The sequence below is a fragment of the Octopus sinensis genome, linkage group LG5 (assembly GCF_006345805.1).
Source record: "Octopus sinensis linkage group LG5, ASM634580v1, whole genome shotgun sequence".
Lineage (NCBI taxonomy): Eukaryota > Metazoa > Mollusca > Cephalopoda > Octopoda > Octopodidae > Octopus > Octopus sinensis.
The window spans coordinates 112,852,552-112,872,551 of NC_043001.1; the positions used below are offsets into that span (position 1 = coordinate 112,852,552).

General features: G+C 35.5%; 1 protein-coding gene and 1 long non-coding RNA gene across 7 annotated transcripts in view; one reads left to right on the top strand and one right to left on the bottom strand.

Annotated features, from left to right (window-relative positions):
* The window catches only part of LOC115212087 (E3 ubiquitin-protein ligase PDZRN3), a 396,881-nt gene that overhangs the window by 118,927 nt on the left and 257,954 nt on the right, over positions 1-20,000 (top strand). For 2 of the 6 annotated variants that reach the window (XM_036502999.1, XM_029780914.2), the window contains exon 1: positions 19,373-19,498. The exons of 1 other annotated variant lie outside the window; for it this stretch is intronic. In XM_036502999.1, coding sequence (XP_036358892.1) covers positions 19,436-19,498 — 63 coding nt within the window. In that variant the 5' untranslated portion in view covers positions 19,373-19,435. Of the gene's footprint in view, positions 1-320; positions 867-7,683; positions 7,711-10,632; positions 12,411-19,372; positions 19,499-20,000 lie in introns of those variants that run through there. 3 more of the 6 variants (XM_036503003.1, XM_036503002.1, XM_036503001.1) reach the window with 3 other exon arrangements.
* LOC118763406 overlaps positions 16,405-20,000 on the bottom strand; it is a 4,378-nt gene continuing 782 nt past the window's right edge. Inside the window, exons 2-3 of the long non-coding RNA XR_004999159.1 lie at positions 18,131-19,960; positions 16,405-17,414 (exon numbers count right to left, since the gene is read on the bottom strand). This is a non-coding gene — a long non-coding RNA (uncharacterized LOC118763406). The remainder of the gene's footprint in view (positions 17,415-18,130; positions 19,961-20,000) is intronic.

Consider the following 20,000-nt stretch of genomic DNA (forward strand, 5'->3'; position numbering starts at 1 on the left):
TATTTTCCCCCCTCTTTGCTACCACTACCACCATCTCAAACCACCACCACCACCACCACCATACCAAATATATATCATCACTCGTGGAACCGCCACTTTCATCATCATCATCATCATTGCCATTCTCCACTGCCCTCTCAGCGTCAGTTTTATTATACAAACGCCTGGAACCACCACCACTCAACAACGTATCTTTATCAAATTCTGTGTTTTGTGAATGACGATCGTCGTGGCTAATTGTCGAACCACCACAGCACCACCACCACCACCACCACCCACCAGCAGCATCATCATCATCATCGTCTTGAAAAAAAATCAACTCCATCCCAGTTATAAATAAGCAAGAAAAAAAAAATCTAAGGAGAAAAATGACAAGGAAAACCGCAACAAAAACAACAACACACACACCAACAATGAGAAAATATATGTAAAATAGCCCAGTTTTAATCACAAGCACTACACAACCAAGCCGAATAATAATCATGCCTCCTTACAGTGGGCACAACGAGAACAACCATAATAATAATAACAACAACAATAATAATAATAATAATAATAATAATAAAAGTAATGAAGAAGATGACGATGATGATGATGTTATTGTCGATGGTCAGTGAGTATTACCACCACCAACCACCACCACCAACACCACGACCCACCCTTTTAGCTGGCAGTTGTTAAGTCTTGTTTCTATTGAAACCTACACACACACACACATACATACACATACACACATACATACACACATACACACCCCTATCTTCTACTTCTTCTTCTCTTACTACTTTCTTCATCTGTTGCTGCTGTTGTTGGTGCTGCTGCTGCTGCTTGCTGCTGTCAGTTAAAACTGGACAGCCTCATTAAAGGTATGTCTGTCTTTTCATTCCGATTAAACATACACACACATGCACACACACACACACACATATGCACAGACATTTACTCTCTATCTTATCCCCCCACACCCAGAACTTTCCGTTTTTCAAATTCTATATTAACTTTATTTTTGGCTTGACAATAAATGTAATAAAAATATTAACTATCAAAAAAAAAAAAAAAAGATACAAAAGAACTTAACTATATATTAGTGTGTTTCTATTAATTAATACTGTTAATATTATTCATGTTGATTGCTTTACAAAGAACAAGAAGAACATAAGTTAAATTAAGGGCTGGTGCTTGCCTTTAAAACCAGTCTTAATATCAAGCAGGGCCTTTCTTTCACCAGGCATTTCTGTTGTGACTGTTTTCTCCTTATTTATAACACCCAAAGCATTAGCTTTACTTTTTTTTCTTTTATCTTTAAGATGGGTTGGATGTAATTTAAAGGAAATCTGACTCCTATTTCTAGCAAATCTCTGACCTTGTACTCTCTATCCCCCGTCCCCCTATCAGCTGAGGCCGAATTCCATAACGCCTGTGCATTGACGCGCACACACACACACACACACACACACACATGTATATTTAAAATACAGATACAAGAAACAGCATACATACAAACCTAGAGAGAGCATAAGATAGACAATATAGGTTTTCGTTATTTTTATATTTTACACTGCCATAGAAACAGACAACTCATATACTGTTGCTCTCTCTCTCTCTCTCTCTCTCTCTCTCTCTCTCTCTCGCTTTCTACTTCTTTCACTCCGCAGGTATGTCACTATTTCTGTATGTGCTGATACAAAGGTATGTTGTGCCTGGGATTCCATGTACATGCTCCCTCCCGCAAACACACACTATACATACTTTCTAAACTCCTACAACTGTATGAGAATTGAACAAATATTCTTGTAATCATATATATATATATATATATTATATATATAATATATATAGAGATATATATAGATTATATATAGATATATATTAGATATATATAGATATACTACCATAATTAAAACTGTTGCATATTAATAAACTAACTGAATTTCTTATATTCTTTTAATTACTATCACAATAGTTTAGTCCATATGTATGAGCTGTGTATGTGCACATAACACTTATACATGAGTACACACTTATTGAATATGTGTGTGTATTTTTTACACATAGACTTGTCAAGGAAAGGTTAGCCCTGTGTGTGTATTTTATTTGTCTATATTGCTTCCATGTGATGTGTTTGGTCATAAACTTCCTTTCTTTACTCTGAAACACTCTCCCGTCACCTCAGTAAATAAAGCCAGTCTCTTTTGCAAGATGAACAGAAGGAAGAAATTTGCTTTGGAGAAGAGATAAAAATTGATAAAAAAAAGAAAGTTCTAAGAAATATAATTTGCTCTATGTTAGACACCCCCATGCCCCCCCCACCGAAGTGAGTAAAAGTACTTTTGTATAAATGCAAGTGTGTGTGTGTGTGTGTGATGTCCAACCCATTCCAGTATGGAAAATGGATGTTAAATGATGATGATGATAATGATTATATACACCCATGCACCACTGTGCACCCAAATTCATCCTCGTTACCAGCACCTGCCAGTCTTACATTATCTCTTTCTCTCCTTTTTCACATTCTCTTTCTGTGAGTGAGTGTGTGTGTATGCATTAGTATATGTATGTGCACACATATATATGTATATATATATGTTTGTGTATTTGCATACACATATATATGTGTGTGTGTGTGTGTGTGTGTGTGTGTGGTGGGGGTGGCTACCAACGTTCTGTTATAGTTATTCAATTCTTTTGAAAGAACAGACCAACATATATACATTATACACGCACATGCAACACAATGTGTACATAGAGGGATGGGCCTTCATGCAGTGTCCCAGTGTCCATCTACCAAATTTCAGCATCCGTTGATTTTCTAGGAAACACTTGCCTAATATGACATGCAAGTGGCATTGAACCCAAAAGAAGACGTGAAGCAAACTTGGATACCCATGCACATGTGGGCATTCATGCTTCCTTTCTGCATGGCTTTGCAGTAGTCAACATTGACACTGTATGTCTGTGTGTGTGTATCTACGTACATGTAGATATATGCACACACACACACACACACAGATGTATTTGTATTTTGATGTGTGTATACATGTATATATATGTAGATGCACACATATGTATACATAAGTATATATATATATATAGTATATATATATATATATATATATATATATTATATATAATATATATATATCATCATCATCGTTTAACGTCTGTTTTCCATGCTAAACGGACGTTAAACGATGATGATGATGATGATATCATCATCATCATCATCATCGTTTAACGTCCGTTCTCATGCTAGCATGGGTTGGACGGTTCGACCGGGGTTCTGGGAAGCCAGAAGGATGCACCAGGCTCCAGTCTAATCTGGCAATCTTTCTACAGCTGGATGCCCTTCCTAACGCCGACTATATATATATATATATATATATATATATATATATATATATTATATATATATATATATATATATACTTATGTATACATATATATACTTATGTATATATGTATATGTGTGTTTGTGTGTGTGTATGTATATGTGTATATGCATCTAGCTATCTCTATAATTTCCTTCCACTGTCACCACCCATAAGAGTTACAGCTGGGATGTGTGTCAGACAAGGAGATTTCATCTCTCTATAGTTCTTTGTCAAATCTTGAAATGGTCATCAGAAACATCACTTGGAAAGGTGATATTACCATGAGCAACAAGCTACTAACATACTTCTGATTCACAGTTGTTACCATGCTTATCATAGAAACTTCAGATCAGCTGCAGTCCATTCTGACAATGCCGGTTACCCAAACTTCAGCAGTTGGCCTCAAAATAAACTGCACAGAAATAAAAATACATGCAATCCCAAAACGTAATATATGAACAAATAATTGTGGGAAACAATAAAATTGTGGTAAAGGAGTACTTCTAGGTACACTCAATATATTATATATTTGGAGATATGAATACCGAAATCTCATGCAGATAAGAGAAGGGTGGAGGGCATTTGCTTTGATTAAAAGATGTGTCCAAATTGCAAATTTCCAACACTCTGCATGCTAATATCTTCATTAACACCGTCCTGTCTGCACTCTTTGTACCCAACTTAGACATAGGCTATTACAAAAAAGGGAAAACAGTAGCTAGCTACAACATACAAGGTTATGGAAAGTTCCATGTTGGAAGTATTGTGGGTACAAGAAGAGAGTGGAGTTAATGATGTGACTGCAAAATACCAAATGTGCAATTTACACAGGATTGGACATGCTGCAAAGTTCACAGACAATAGATAGACCAGTGTAGTAGCTGAGTTGTTTCCAAGTGCATAGAAGAAAGCACTTAGAAGACCTTTAAGATGAGAAAAAGATGACATATGCAAAAAATGTGAGCCCAAATGGAAGAAGGAAACCATTGTTATGACCTGACCTGTGATATATATAGGGACATCTGATAGTCTGGTTGATCAGAATTATGTGTATATATGTATATATATATATATAGTCAATAAATATTTAAATAAAGAAGAAAATTTGACAAATAATGTATGAGCTTAATGCTTGAAAAGTTGAAATAGTCATCTTAATGTTTCGGACATTAGTCCTTCATCAGGAAGGAAAATAATCACATCACAGAAGGAGAGGGAGGTATAGAGAAATAGAGAGTGTGTAAAATGCACACCACTTATACACCCATGCGTACATATTCCAAAATTAGAAAATAAATAAATAAAGTAAAATAGAATTTGAAAGGAGGTAAGGGATGCAAGCAGAAGGAGAAGGGTTAGAAATTAGGGGTATATTGCTCAATGGTAAATATTGAGAAGAAAGGAAAGTGGGAAGTATACACACATGTGTCAGTGTTTCTGTCTTGGAGCATGTATATATGTGTGTTTATATCTATATATACACACACTCATATATACATAACTTTGTATGTGTGTATACACACATACGCACACGTCACACACAATGAAGTTATTACTGCTTTCGTCTACCAAATTTCCTCAGTTGGCATTAGTTGAGCCGAGTCTTATACTAGAAGACTTCTATTGTACTGTACATTGGCACCAAATCCAAAACAACTTGATTGTGAAGCAAATTTTTTAATCATACAGCCTTACCTCTAACACACACACGACAAATGCATGTGTGTGTGTATATATATATATGTACACAGATATATGTGTGTGTGTGTGTATATATATATATGTACACAGATATATGTGTGTGTGTGTGTATATATATATATGTACACAGATATATGTGTGTGTGTGTATATATATATATATGTACACAGATATATGTGTGTGTGGTGTATATATATATATATGTACACAGATATATGTGTGTGTGTTGTGTGTATAATTAGGTATCTATATGTGTTTGTATGTAATAAGTATATTTACGGCATAAATAAATTTAAATACAAAAATCTGACTGGCTTAAATAAGAATACAAGCACATTCTTTCTCTATAATTGACATATGGGGGGAAAAAAAGGTGGGAGTCTCCTTACAGACTGTTTCAGTTTGACTGCTCCTCAGAGTAGCTCCTGGCTTAGCACGGATCAGCTGTTTATAAAATGGTCAGTTATAAATTAGACTAGCACCATTGTAAATAGGCTAATTTGCGTATTTGTGCTTTAATTAATTATACAGTATCTATGCATCTAGCTCTGTGTGTGTGTGTGTGTGTATAATGTATACATATGTATACACGTGTGTGCACATACATCCGTTTACAATTATAGACATGCATACATTCATGTGTATGTATGTGTGTGTGTGTGTGTGTGTATACACACACTGATGTCCATAAATATTTACATATATACACACATGCTTGTATGTGAAGTTATGATTATGTTTTGCTAGTATACAAATCTGTAGTTTTTTTTCTTTTGTTAGAAGTATAGCATCTCCATTGGCAGCAGCCAGTTGGTGTGTAGAACAATACCTCTTCCTATTAGTTGCCTGTAAGCATCAGTAACATGAACAAATCCACAATTCTAGAGGCTATATGATGAGAACAGTCATCATCATAAGTGTTCGTATTTAAAAGTTGCTTAGTTCCAAGCTTATATATTCTTCAGATAGTCTTTTCCGTTTTTTTTTTTTTTTCGTTTTCACGGAGTTATTTTCTTTGGCGTTTACACATAGAACACTGAGATTTTCCAAGGAATCCTCTCTTTTTCTTTTATATACCTGTCAGTTTTCCGTACGCATTCACACACACACACATACACACACACATGCACACACATATGTAGAGGTATGTGTATGTGTATGTTTAAGTATGTATGTATGCATGTATATTTATATATTTGTGTATATATCACCGTGATCACCGTGACCGACCAGGCTATCAGATGTTGTTACACATCGCTGGTCACAATGCGCTTCACATTGTTTTAGCCTTCAAATGACGCCACCCCGCTGGCTAAGCGAGCAGGCCATATTGTGTATATATATATATATATATATATTATATATATATATATATATATCTAGTGTGTGTACATAATATAAATACATAGTGGCTAGCAATTTATTTATGATCCATATGTATATACAGATTACATGTGTAGTTGTAATAGGGGCACACTCATGCATGCACACAAGTGTGTGTGTGTGTGTGTGTGTGTAATTGTGCAAGTGCTCCCAAGTTCATTTCTGAATCTGATATGAGACAGAACAAACATGATGGAAGAAACTTTGGTTAGTTTGGAATTGCTCTTCATAAACAATGACTGTTAATGTGATGTTTTAAAGGTTTGCTGCCGAGGTTTCCTTGCAAGAGATGTTTAATAATGTGTACAGGCGCACACAATCACATGCACAGCTACATAACTTTGTGCTCTTGGCCCTCACATTCTCATTCTCTCTCTCTCTCTCTGTCTCTCTCCCTTATGGTTATCACCCCATCTGTTTTATGTGTCTATCTATCTTTCCTTGAATAGTATTAGATTTATCTTTCTTTCCGGTTTCACAGTTTAATGAGAAGAATTAAACTTCAAAGGAATTTTTGTTTTTAAAGATTTATAAAAGCCTGCTGCTACGCTCATAATGTACACAACACACATTCATACATACAGTCCCACACACACAGACACAGTCTGCTAGATCCTAAAAAAATTAAGGTCCACTGTTGAATTCTGTTGGGTTAAAGTATGCATTGTTGTGTGCATGTTAGATTAAATACCAATTATTATTAATTAAAATAATAATAATAATAATCCTTTGTACTATAGGCGTAAGGCTTGAATTTTCAGGGAGGGTGCCAGTCAAATTATACCAGCTTCCGTGCTTAACTGCTACTTATTTCATTGACCCTGAAAGGATGAGAGGCAAAGTTGACCTCAGCAGAATTTGAACTCGGGGAAATAAAGACAGATGAAATGTTGCTAATCATTTTGTCTGGCATGCTAATGATTCTGCCAGCTCCCTTCCCTTAATGATGATGATGATAGTAATAAAGCAATTTATATATTTAGAGAGTTAAGTAAATTGTAAACCATCAAGATGCTGGCGTGTTCATACAAGTTTCTTTTTTCGGTAAGCCACCCATCCCACTGACAGTTGGCATAGTCTTCTTCTAAGTCTGGTTAACTTTTTATTTTTGCTCTGCTCATCTGTAGTCAATGCTACAATGTCAGTTCGTGTATTAAGTTCACCTAGGGATCATTTTCAGAGGAGTGTGTGTGTTTGTATGTTGGTGCTTTCTAACCTTTGTGTTGGAAAATAGATTACAACTATGTCGTGGGAGGTGAGAATATTTTTATCTCTGTTTTTTTTTTTTACTTTTTCAAATTGAAAATGGACCAGCAATTAACTATTTTGACTGCATGCATGTATGTGGGTGTGCATGCAAGCGTGCATGTGTGGTGTGTGTGTATGCACGTGTGGTGTCTTTGTGTCTGTGTTTGTATGCCATCACTGCTTGACGACCGATGTTGGTGTGTGTTTACATTCCTGTAACTTAGTGGTTTGGCAAAAAGAGACCAATAAAATAAGTACCTGACTTACAAAAAAAAAAAAGAAGTAGGAAAAAACAAGTACTGGGTTTGATTTGTGTGATTAAAAATTCTTCAAAGATGTGACCCTGCGGCACCGCTTTCTAATGACTGAAACATGTAAAAGATACAAGATACTTTTAAATGAAAACCTAAATACATTTAATTTCAGGATTATATAGCGAAAAGTTTATATAGAAAAATATATATTTATATTGTTTTCTCAGTTTTAGTTGGCACAAGCATCACCAACCATAAAAGGCTGGAAAGAACTGTTGTATATGATATATATACCTACGTGCGTATTAAGAGAGATATATGTATGTATGTGTGCAAGCCTGCATAAACTCAAACACTCTCGCAGTGCATACTTAGAAAGAATTGCTACATAAATAATCAGTTCTTAACTATATATATGACTGTTTAACTTTTAATAATGTTAGCTGCAAAGAAATATACACGCCTTCATCTTTGCCATGTTTCGTATCAAAGAGAAAGATAATGAATAGACAGATAGAAAGCCATTATATAGGATCTGTGAAACATTTTAAATAACTCCATAGATGCTTTATGTGCATATATATATGCACGGCTGGCTGTCGTTAAGTTGTCATTATACTACAGGCTAAATACCCCTTTAAAATTGCTGAGCTGGGTATCTTCATATCTTCATTTCCATTACTCATCATCATACCTTGTTAGGAACTGATAGACTCTCTCTCTCTCTCTCTCTCTCTCTCTCTCTTCTTTCTTCTTCTTCTCTCTCACTTAAAGATCTGAAAGTAACTATAAACCTTGTATGTCTTAAATCTTTCTCCTATCTTAAAGAAACACTTCTAGAAAGTTCTTTACTGGTATTGAAATTCTCACAACTGACTAAGCTATACTTGGTCTCTCTTTCTCCCTCCCTCTCTCTCTCTCTCACTCCCTCTCCCTCTCTTTTGTTTTCTCTCTTTCTCTATTCATTTATTCTTGGTTTCTCTCTTTCTCTCTCTCTCACACATTCACTTTATGATTGTCTTTCTACTACTTATGTTTATCTTTTCTTTCTCTCTCATTTATACATAGCTTTCTCTCTCTCTCTCTCTCTCTCTCTCTCTCTCTCTCTCTCTTATGCTTGTCTTTCTCTATTTTTTCAAAAAATTACTTATTGGACATTCTTTTCCTGTTTTCATTGTCTCTCCTCTCTCTCTCTCTCTCTCTCTCTCTCTCTCTTTCTTCCTTTTAAGTAAAATGTTTTATTTCTTAAAAGATTTTCTTCTACTTTTCTATTGAGTTTTCTGTTTCAATCCTCCTGTAGGGCATCTTTCTGTGTTTATATATATATATAGGCGCAGGGGTGGCTGTGTGGTAAGTAGCTTGCTAACCAACCACATGGTTCCGGGTTCAGTCCCACTGCGTGGCATCTTGGGAAAGTGCCTTCTGCTATAGCCACGGGCCGACCAATGCCTTGTGAGTGGATTTGGTAGACGGAAACTGAAAGAAGCCTGTCGTATATATGTATATATATATATGTTTTCCCGTTTGGATTAAGATTATATATATATATATATGTAGGTGTGTGTTTGTCTCCCTAGCATTGCTTGACAACCGATACTGGTGTGTTTACTTCCCCGTCACAAAGAATAAATCCCAGGGTCGATTTGCTCGACTAAAGGCAGTGCTCCAGCATAGCTGCAGTCAAATGACTGAAACAAGTAAAAGAGTAAAAGAGTATATGTATATATATATATATATAACTCTTCATGAGCACACTGTGTACCATTCTCAATAACTCAACCACCCATTGCCACTTCCTCTTCCTCCTCCTCCTGCTATCTCTATGTATATAGGCATGCAGTAGAGAGTACAATTCAGAATTTAGTTCGATAACTTGTTAGATTTCATCCTATCTCTTATGTCAAAAGGTTTCTTATTTTCTTGTTATACTAAATTTGCAAGATTTCAACCATCTTATACATTCACACACATACACACACATTCTCTCTGCTTTCTTTTATTATACCAAATAATAATAATGATAATAATAATAATAATAATAATGATGATAATAATATAAATAATGCTATAGTAATGATATAGTGATAATATTGACATATACGTGCATGGTAAGGATTTTTTAAAAGGATATCATTCTTGACAACCGATCATAAAATTGGAAGTGGAAAAAGGGAAATTAAATTGTGTTTTTTTTTGCGAGTGCGATTTTTACTGTTTTGATAAAAGTTGTTCTGACTTTCAATCCAGACAGGTGCCAATCGAATCTAGTCAGGTGCTGGCTCCTATCTCTTATCTCTCACCCATTTGTCTTCAGTCAAACTCTCTCCGTAATTACAGCAGCAGCATTCATACATCTTGCGAGAATGTTTGTTGAATAAACTGAATATTATTTCTACAAGTCTATTCATACAATAAGTTGTATCACATATCATACACTAATGCTTAACGCTACGCATTAGCTACTGCATGTATCATAAGGTAGTTGGTTGGCATCACATTCTAACTGCACATGAAGTTTATGTACAATCATCTCTTTCAAAACTATTTTCTTCTCTCTATTTTTCTCTCTTCTCGTTCTCCTTCCTCTCCTCTAAATATCTTGCTCTCCTCATTTCTCTCTCATTTTTATTGTTTTTGTTTCTATTCTTATTATTCTGAATTGACATTTTATTTTTAATTATTGTTCCTTTCTATTTCGGTTGATCCGATTCATTTCCATGTTCCAGCCACCTGTTGTTTGTTTGTCATTCGATGGGTTGCTGCGATCCATGGTTGGGCAGTCTCTCTCTACTACTAGTTATTTATAATTCATTAGTTTAGTTATCTTCTGTTATCGGGTTGTCCTAGCTATGTCGTAACTAAATTCAACTTGGTCAGGTCTCACGTTGACTTGTTTTAGGGGTTGTTGAGGTCAGATACAGTGTTGTCAGTCACCCGTACAATTTATAACTAGTTTGGAATGTCATATAATCAGATTTCAAATCTTATCAAATTTGCCTTTTTGTAAATAGGTAAAAAGTATCAGTAAATTATTCTGGTCGTCATAATATCATCAATACTCATTTGCCCTTACAAAAATGTGTAAAGTCTTCTGTATAAAGTTAAAAAACAAAGTGTTTATTCAAGAATTTATTGTTAGTAAAATGTAATTAGTAAATAGTTTTCTACATATAAGGTGCATTGGGAATAAAAGGAATTAAATTTATCGCGAAATACTGACAATAAAAAAAAATGGAAAAGAAATAGTAAAAAAATAATTGTTTTAGCAGTGCTCCAGCATGGCCTTAACTGTGCTGGTTAAAGCAAACTAATGAACTTCAGAATGAAAAAAAAGAAAGAAAAAAGAAAGATGGAAATAAAACAGTTTTTCATTTTGTCCACCACCAACTTCTTCCACTACTTATAAACCAACCAACCAACCAACAACCAACCAACTTCACCAATCAATCAATCAATCATTTATTACTTTACTGGTCAGCAGCCAAGTCAGACATGAATGACATCATGCTAACCAATATTAACTTCCCCCCCACCCCCACATACTGTAATCCTCATTTTGTGTACTGACTGTTTTTGTTTTTGTCTTAGTATTTTTTGTCAACTCTTAGAGAGAGTGGTAGCCTTAACAAACTTACTCTGCTTATTGAGGAAAAAGAAAAAAAAAAAAGAAGAAAAAATACAGCAACAAACAGCGCACGCACGCACCCCTTTAACTCATTCACCCCTTCCTCTTCCGAGGATGTCTGAATGACCTGTGTATGGTAACATCAAAAGAACCCCTTACAAACACATACCCCTTCTGCAATCATACATCACTGTATTAATGATTTCCTTCTTTATATGAACTTCCAACATTCTTTACTGAGACCCTTCCCCTCTTGCCACTGCTACATGTACACCCATTCCACTTTACGTTTCCTTTTTTCGTAAGAATCTTCCACAACATTCTCATTATTTATCATCATCATCATCATCATACTATTTTCATTTACTTATTTTATTAATTTTTTTTTTTCCTCCACCTTATTACCTATTATCGTGTATCCTTTTTTGTTGTTATTTGTTATTGATTAATTTTTCTGCCTGCTGCTAGCTTTCACAAAGTTTTGTTCAGGTGTGGACAAATTACTACAAGCACACTTGTTGCATGTGGCTGAAAATCAACATGTCGGTGGTGCATATAGATCCTCAGTTAGCAGGGAATGATCTCGTTTCCTTACATGCCTCCATCCATAGATGATATTCAATTATCTGTTTATATATAATTAAAGAAAAAAGTTGAAGTGAGAAAAAAAAAATATATACGGGCAAAAAAAAAAAAAGAATTAAAAAAATCTGGAAGGAAGTCACCGTGTTCTTGTGTTCCCTTGGAGTTTGCAACTATGTTATGTTACTTAAGGTGGAAATAACAGGTGGAAACTGTACATAATTTGTTACCGGCATGTACCACCAGGTAAGAAGAAATTGTTACACTTTGGCAACTTACCTGCTCCCCCTGTCCATTTACTTTCAAGTTTATTATTTACTATATTTTTCATAAAAGTACTCTTAAATAAACAAAAGAAATTGTTGATGTTGTGATAGAGCAGTGATTTGGCAGAATTGTTGGACAAAATACCTTGTAGTATTACTTCTGGCTCTCTCTCTGTTCTCAGTTCAAATCCCTCCGAGGCTAGGTTTACTCTTTATCTCGTTTGGGTTTAACAAAATAAAGCACCTGTCAAATAACCAAGGCCCGTAGTGTTGTTTAATTTCTCATCGCTCAAAAAATTTCCTGTTTTGTACCTAAATAGAAACAACTGTTATCATTTGTAATGATTATGAATGCTTCAATGTTGAAAGTTTGTTGAATTTATAGCTGTCATCCCTCAAGGGATAACAGCATTATTGTTGTTATTGAATGTCCTTACGAAAGGTGTGAATGCCACCAGATCTCATGAATTTTCATGGCAATGTAAAAAAGTTATTATTGGGTCGACTTTGCCTTTTTCGTCCTTTTAGGGTCAATGAAATAAGTACCAATTGAGCACTGGAGTTGATTAAATCAACTTACCTCCTTCCCTGAAACTGCTGGCCTTGTGCCAGAATTTGAAACCATTACTGTTATTAAGGCAGTGAGCTGGCAGAATCATTAGCATAGCGGACAAAATGTTTAGTGGCATCTTGCCTGTCTTTACATTCTGAGTTCAAATTCTGTTGAGGTCAACTTTGCCTTTCCATCCTTCAGGGTTGATGAAATAAGTGCCATTCACATATTGGAGTCAATACAATCGACTTGCCCTTCCTCCAAAATCTCAGGCCCTTCCTCCAAAATCTCAGGCCTTGCGCTTTAGTAGAAAGGATTATTTTTAATATTAATGTGGCGAACTGGCAGAATTGTTAGTGTGCTGGATGAAATGCTTAGTGGTATTTCACCCCTCGCTACATTCTGAGTTCAAATTCTGCCGAGGTCGATTTCACTTTTCATCCTTTTAGGGTTGATAAAATAAGTACCAGTTGTACACTGGGGTCAATGTAATCGACTTAATCCCTTCTCCCAATTGCTACCCTTGTGGCAAAATTTGAAACCATTATTATTATTATTATTATAAGGCCAATGGATGGTGGAAATGTTTGAGCATTGTTTGTTACCTAAAATCCATTCAAATTCCTCTTGGGGTCCACCTGTAGTTTTCTTGTTTGGTGATTGGTAAACTAAGTACCAGTTACAGACCAGCTGAGGCATGTGTTTGATTACTGATGTAATCAAATGCACATCATTAGCTTTGTGTCTGTCTAGTTGTTAGGTAAGATGACAGACATTAAAGGATGCTAAGTTATAAGTTAGTAAAACTAAAGTTGTTAATATATTTTGCTATTTAATGTATACTTTTGATTGAAATACATCTAGAAAATAAATTAGCCTTGTGACCCTGGCATATAACTATATGTGCTAAAAGTTTTCACTAGTTAGATCTTTGTTTAATAGTTTGGTGTTCTATTCATTTATAGATTACCTGTCTGTTTTGTTTGTCTCTACTGGATGTAAAATATTGTGCATGCATGTGTGTGTGCATGGACACATGTCCACCAATAGAAATTGGTGATTATGTGTCTGTGACTAGTTTCTGTCCATTATATAGATAGCTGTTATATAGAAAAGTACCACCACTGCTTACTTTTTATTTAGAGATTATCTCAAAGTTGTTGTTTAGCCAAAGTTCTCTCATTATTGAGCAGACCTATGACAAAAGATATTTCAGCCGTGACCATTCCTATCTAGGCATGTTGCTCTGAAGACCGCATTTATCTAATATGTACTTCTTTTCCTAAGATAGTAGGTTTTGGTTGGAGAGAAAGATTTTAGCTGCTATTTCTAGCAGTTCAATTGACTGTATAGAAGCATCATTATTGGCTTGCTTGTATGTAACCTCTCCAAAAAGTTTTTGTGTCTTGATACAACTTTTCATACGACCGATTTGCAGAGGTCAAAAATGTTAGGGGTTTTTCTTGCTGCTCCATCCCCACCCTAATTTTCTCCGTATTATTATGTCTCTTTTTTTTTACTCTTTTACTTGTTTCAGTCATTTGACTGCGGCCATGCTGGAGCACCGCCTTTCGTTGAGCAAATCGACCCCAGGACTTATTCTTTGTAAGCCTAGTACTTATTCTATCGGTCTCTTTTGCCGAACCGCTAAGTTACGGGGACGTAGACACACCAGCATCGGTTGTCAAGCGATGTTGGGGGGGACAAACACAGACACAGAAACACACACACACACACACATATATATATATGCATATATACGACGGGCTTCTTTCAGTTTCCGTCTACCAAATCTACTCACAAGGCTTTGGTCAGCCCGAGGCTATAGCAGAAGACACTTGCCCAAGGTGCCACGCAGTGGGATTGAACCCGGAACCATGTGGTTGGTAAGCAAGCTACTTACCACACAGCCACTCCTGTGCCTGTCTAGATATTTTTCATTATCACTGCAGTATCATTTGATTTGACTATTATTTGCTAGGAGTCACTACCACCACCACTTTCATCATCATCATCATCATCATCATTCCTGTTCTAACTACTCTACCTCTGTGTTCAAATCTACTTGAAGACGTGTGTGAATGCACAAGGTATTCATTCATAGAGTCGAGCTGGCAGACTCGTTAGCACGCCAGGTGAAATGCGTAGCCGTATTTTGTCTGCCATTACATTCTGAGTTCAAATTCCGCCGAGGTCAACTTTGCCTTTCATCCTTTCGGGGGTCGATAAATTAAGTACCAGTTACGCACTGGGGGTCGATATAATCGACTTAATACCTCTGTCTGTCCTTGTTTGTCCCCTCTATGTTTAGCCCCTTGTGGGTGGTAATAAAGAATTAGGTATTCATTCATAGGGTCCTTGTGTGGTGGAAATTTAATGACCCCCATTTTCTGTAAGATTATAAAAGTTATTGAATAGTTTTAAAAGTTCAAGTATGGAGACACCCCCCCCCCTTTGTATGTATTATCTCTTTAAATGAAACTGAAAGAGTTAGAGAGAGGAGTGATGGTGGTGGTGGTAGGTGTTTCGCTTTATCCAGAGGACAGTCATCTTACCTTTTAAGCTAAACTTTTCTGTGAAACTTCTCAATAGTGTAAAAGATCAGAAAGTGAGAGGAAAGTTTTCTGGAAATGCATTTTCATTTTCACTATCAATAAGTTCTTTCCAACAAATTATATAGGTAAATGTAAAACACAACCCCCACCTCTATTCTCATATATATATGTATAGCACCTCTCTGTCTGTCTGTCTCTCTCTCTCTCTCTCTCTCTCTCTCTATATATATATATATATCAGTGTAGGACTTCAATTTTACACAATCTTTTGTGGATGTTTTTTCTATATTTGTGTTTTATGTATACAATGTGTGTATATTGTATGTGTGAGTGTATGTATATATACATATATATCTGTAAATGTATGTATATGTGTCTGTATATATATATATATATATATATATATATATATATATATATATTTATTTATTTATACACACACATATGTATGTATATATATATTTATACACACATGCATATGTATATATATATAATATATATTTATACACACATAAGTATATATATATATATATATATATATATATATATATATATAGCTATTAAATAGGGAAATAGGGTCTGCAATTTAAGATAAGTGTTTTTTAGTTGGTAACAACAACAACAAGTAATGGATAACACACTTGTAAGTTTTCCTTAATAGTTCCAGAAAATTGATATTTATTGGATGGCTGATGTTATTCAATATGTTCCAAGTCTTGTGTGTGTGTGTATGTGTGTCTGTATTCTACACAATACTTATTCTATTTCTCTGTTTTTTTTGTTTTCCCTCTCTTACCCTATGTTCTAAGCATAGCGGTATTTCTATTTCTTTACACACTTATACAACAAGCACACCTTCTCACACACACACACACACGTGTATGTACCTAAAGAAACCTTATGTATTAAAAGAAACTATATCTTATATATGCTTACACTTGGAAAAACACCTTGTGAAAGAATCTCTGATGACATTCTCATACGTGCGCACACACACATTTAGGCGCACAGTTTCACTTTTGCAACTTTCTGAGCGTTTTCATATATCTTCCTTTTTATTAATTTTTTTATTATTTATTCTCCTTTCAATATGCTTTACTCTGTCTGTCTCTCTCTCTCTTGTCTCTCTAACTCTTTCTCTTCATTTCTATATCTCTCTCATCTTTAACACTCTCCATTGCTCTTCAATTTTCCCTGTCTCTTCCCATCTTTAGCACTCACTTTTCCTCCTCATCTAATTTTTGATTTTATTTACTCCATGTGTATATTCCCGTATGTTTCCATCATTCGTGTGCATATTTCTGTCTTCCATTTTCTCTCTTTTCCCCTACCCCTTTTCCGGTTAATTTGTCTGACTGTCTCTGTTGCACCCCACTCCCCACACGCGTGTGCGTGCACACACACACACACACACACTCACACAAACTCTTTCTCTCATCCTCTCTTTCCTTTTCTTTTTAAACTGTATTCAAAGTTTTCTTTTATTTGAAATTACAAGATCAGATGTTTAACATTTCTCTATTTTACTTTACCTTTTTCTTTTCCCATCTATTGTTCCCATCTCTAACATGACCCCAAATCTGCCAGAATCTGCCTTCATCAACACTGTTGCTACCAGCATCATAATAATCACCATAGCGATTCTCTTGGTTTTGTCATCAATGCCACTATATTGTATAGTTGTATGATTAAGAAGTTTGCATTGCTGCCACATGGCTCCTGGTTCGATCCCATTTCATGGTCCTTTACCACATGTAGCCTCAAGTTGGTCAGTGTCTTGTAGATGGAATTTGGTTGACGGTGACTCTGCAAAGCCAGTTGTGTGTGTATATGTATCTATGTCCATGTCTTGTTTAAAGTTGTGTCCCTGTATACCCTGTAACATAGCAGATTGACAAATAGGGATTGATAAAATAAGTGCCTGACTACAATCCCTGGAGGGATATGTCTTAGCAAGGGGTTTAGTGTATTATTGTCAAATTTTCCTTCTTATTAATGAACAAATAACCTTATAGCTTCATGAACAAGTAAGGATTGATGGTAATTATGATGACAATGTTGCCAACAGTTGCTGTTAGAAAGGAAGAATGCCAAAATCATTTGCGTTGGAAAAAATGCCGTGTAGTATTTAATCCAGATATTTATGGTCAAAGTTTGATTCTTACTGAGGTCAGCTTTACCTTTTCATCCCTCTGGGTTTCTAAAGTTCCTGTCAAAGACAAGGTCTGTCGCAACCTCTCCTCTCAAAATTGCTGGCCTTGTGCTTATTTTAGAAACCATTATTATTGCTGCTATTATATCAAATATAATTTGAATTGTTTTGCTTGAGCTTCATATAGAGAACATCTACAATTCAAACAGGAAAGAAAGAAAAAAAAGGGGATTTGAAGGGGGGGAAAAAAAAACGTAGCCAAATGGAAATCCTTTCAAAAAACACTCAATGAAACTGTTGTAATATTGTGACCCATTACCAATACTCATATTGATTATTGCCAGAAACCATTTACAAAACAAATATCATCAGAGATGAAACTTAGGTTTGCTGTTAGGCTGAGAATTATTGGGAATTATTTTCCATATAACAATGTTTACCCTTAATTTCTGCCCCTTTTTCACTCAGTTTACATTTTGAACAACCAACAGGTGTGTGCGTGTGTGTATGTGTGTGTGTGATTATATGTAGCTGTGAGACAGTTTTAGACTTCTCATCATGCCACTCCCTGCTGAATAAATGACTAAATGAAACTGAGCTGGTCAGCTGTTCTGCGACTGTCTACGCTGCTTGGCATTGTGATGTCATAATTTCTTCTTTTTTCTCTTTTAAATCAAACTACATTTGTTAGTCTTCTGTGATTCCACCCTCTCCCTGAACATAGTCACACCACTCACTACTGCAGTGTATGCAAGTTAATGCTGAGATTTCTTATCTTAACATTCTGAGAGACTTGTTTCTCTGATTAACAATTAGCTAACATTTAATATTTACGCTACCACCTGTCTACAGGTGTGCATGCGTGTGTGTGTGTGTGTGTGTGTGTACATGATCACAGAGGTAATGACATTAATGGTTGATATAAGCAGTCTTGTGAGTTGAAGAGAGCCAAGAAGAGAAAGAGTTAGGGGTCATAGAAAGAAGTAACGCAAATGATGAAAAAAGTAGTTTAGCCATTGCCCCGAATACCAAGGGTCCAGAAACGGAAAATATGAACAGTTGGTACAATCCGAAGAATATCACATAGCAGACCACCACCACCAGCCTCATGCTGTGCTATAAAAAAAATAGAAGAAATTGTAAATGCTAATGACAACTGGAATTATGACCTACCACATTATTATTTTCAAGTGAACATTTCTTATCACAACTTTTGAATAATTGAGTTCCTCTTTTATGCATTCATATTGTAAATAATTACAGAATTGCGAATAGTTTCCAGAAAGCTGATAACTTGGGTGTTCCTTTTGTATCTTCTGCTGTTTGTGTGTGCAGGTGTATGTATGTAATGTATGTATTGTCATACTGACCTATCAGCAACAATGGAATTGAAACAGGAATTTGAACAAGTCATGTTGCAATTTCGAACAATCCAATTCCGACTCTCTCTTGTTTGAGTTGTTGGTTATTATCTTCCGTTCTTTCTTTTTATTAACTTTTTATTTTTTTTTTAAAAATATTTTAAAACAAAATTTGACTTCTATTGCAACAATTGTGGCATCTTAGACCATCAGCTTGAAAGTTGGTTCTATTTATAATCTAAATCTAGCATGGTAATTCCTACGGTTGAATGGGTGTACCAGTCAACGATGGGTCCAACCCCACGCATTCCTGGCTGATTATTAATAAAAAAAAAAAAAAAAGGAAAAGGAAAAAAGAAACAATCCTTGAATCTTGTCTATGTGATGCTGTCAGATCAGAACTTATTAAGTTGTTGTTGGTGTCTTGGCAATTTTGGCACAAAGCTTGTAAGTATTATACTATTTTCTGTTATATATGTTTTAGTAGCTTCATTGTTATTATTATTTAGTACTATGTCGGCTCTGACTACACAGAGCCGCGACCATCCCATTCTTCTTTTTCAACATTGTATATTTAGGTACATATTATCCAATGTGTTCTTCTATTTTTCAATGTATGCCATAACACGAGGCAGACTTTGTGCTATTTCTGGCATGTTGAACATTCACAAAGAAGCGTTTTTCATTGGTTTCGACTCCATGCAACGTATACCTGTGTACCACATTTGTCTGAGTTTGTCTCTTTTGGTCCTGATGGATCTTAACGTGGGCTCGTTGACTTAATCTTAGAATATATTAGCATTTGTTAGTCGTGTGCATTGTTTGATCTTCTGTGTGTCTTTTGTGTATCTCAGACTGAGAAAGAGCACGGGCTGAATGACTGCTAAAGTGTTGGTAGTTATCGAAGCGCTATACATAACAGCGGTGAGCTGGCAGAAACGTTAGCACG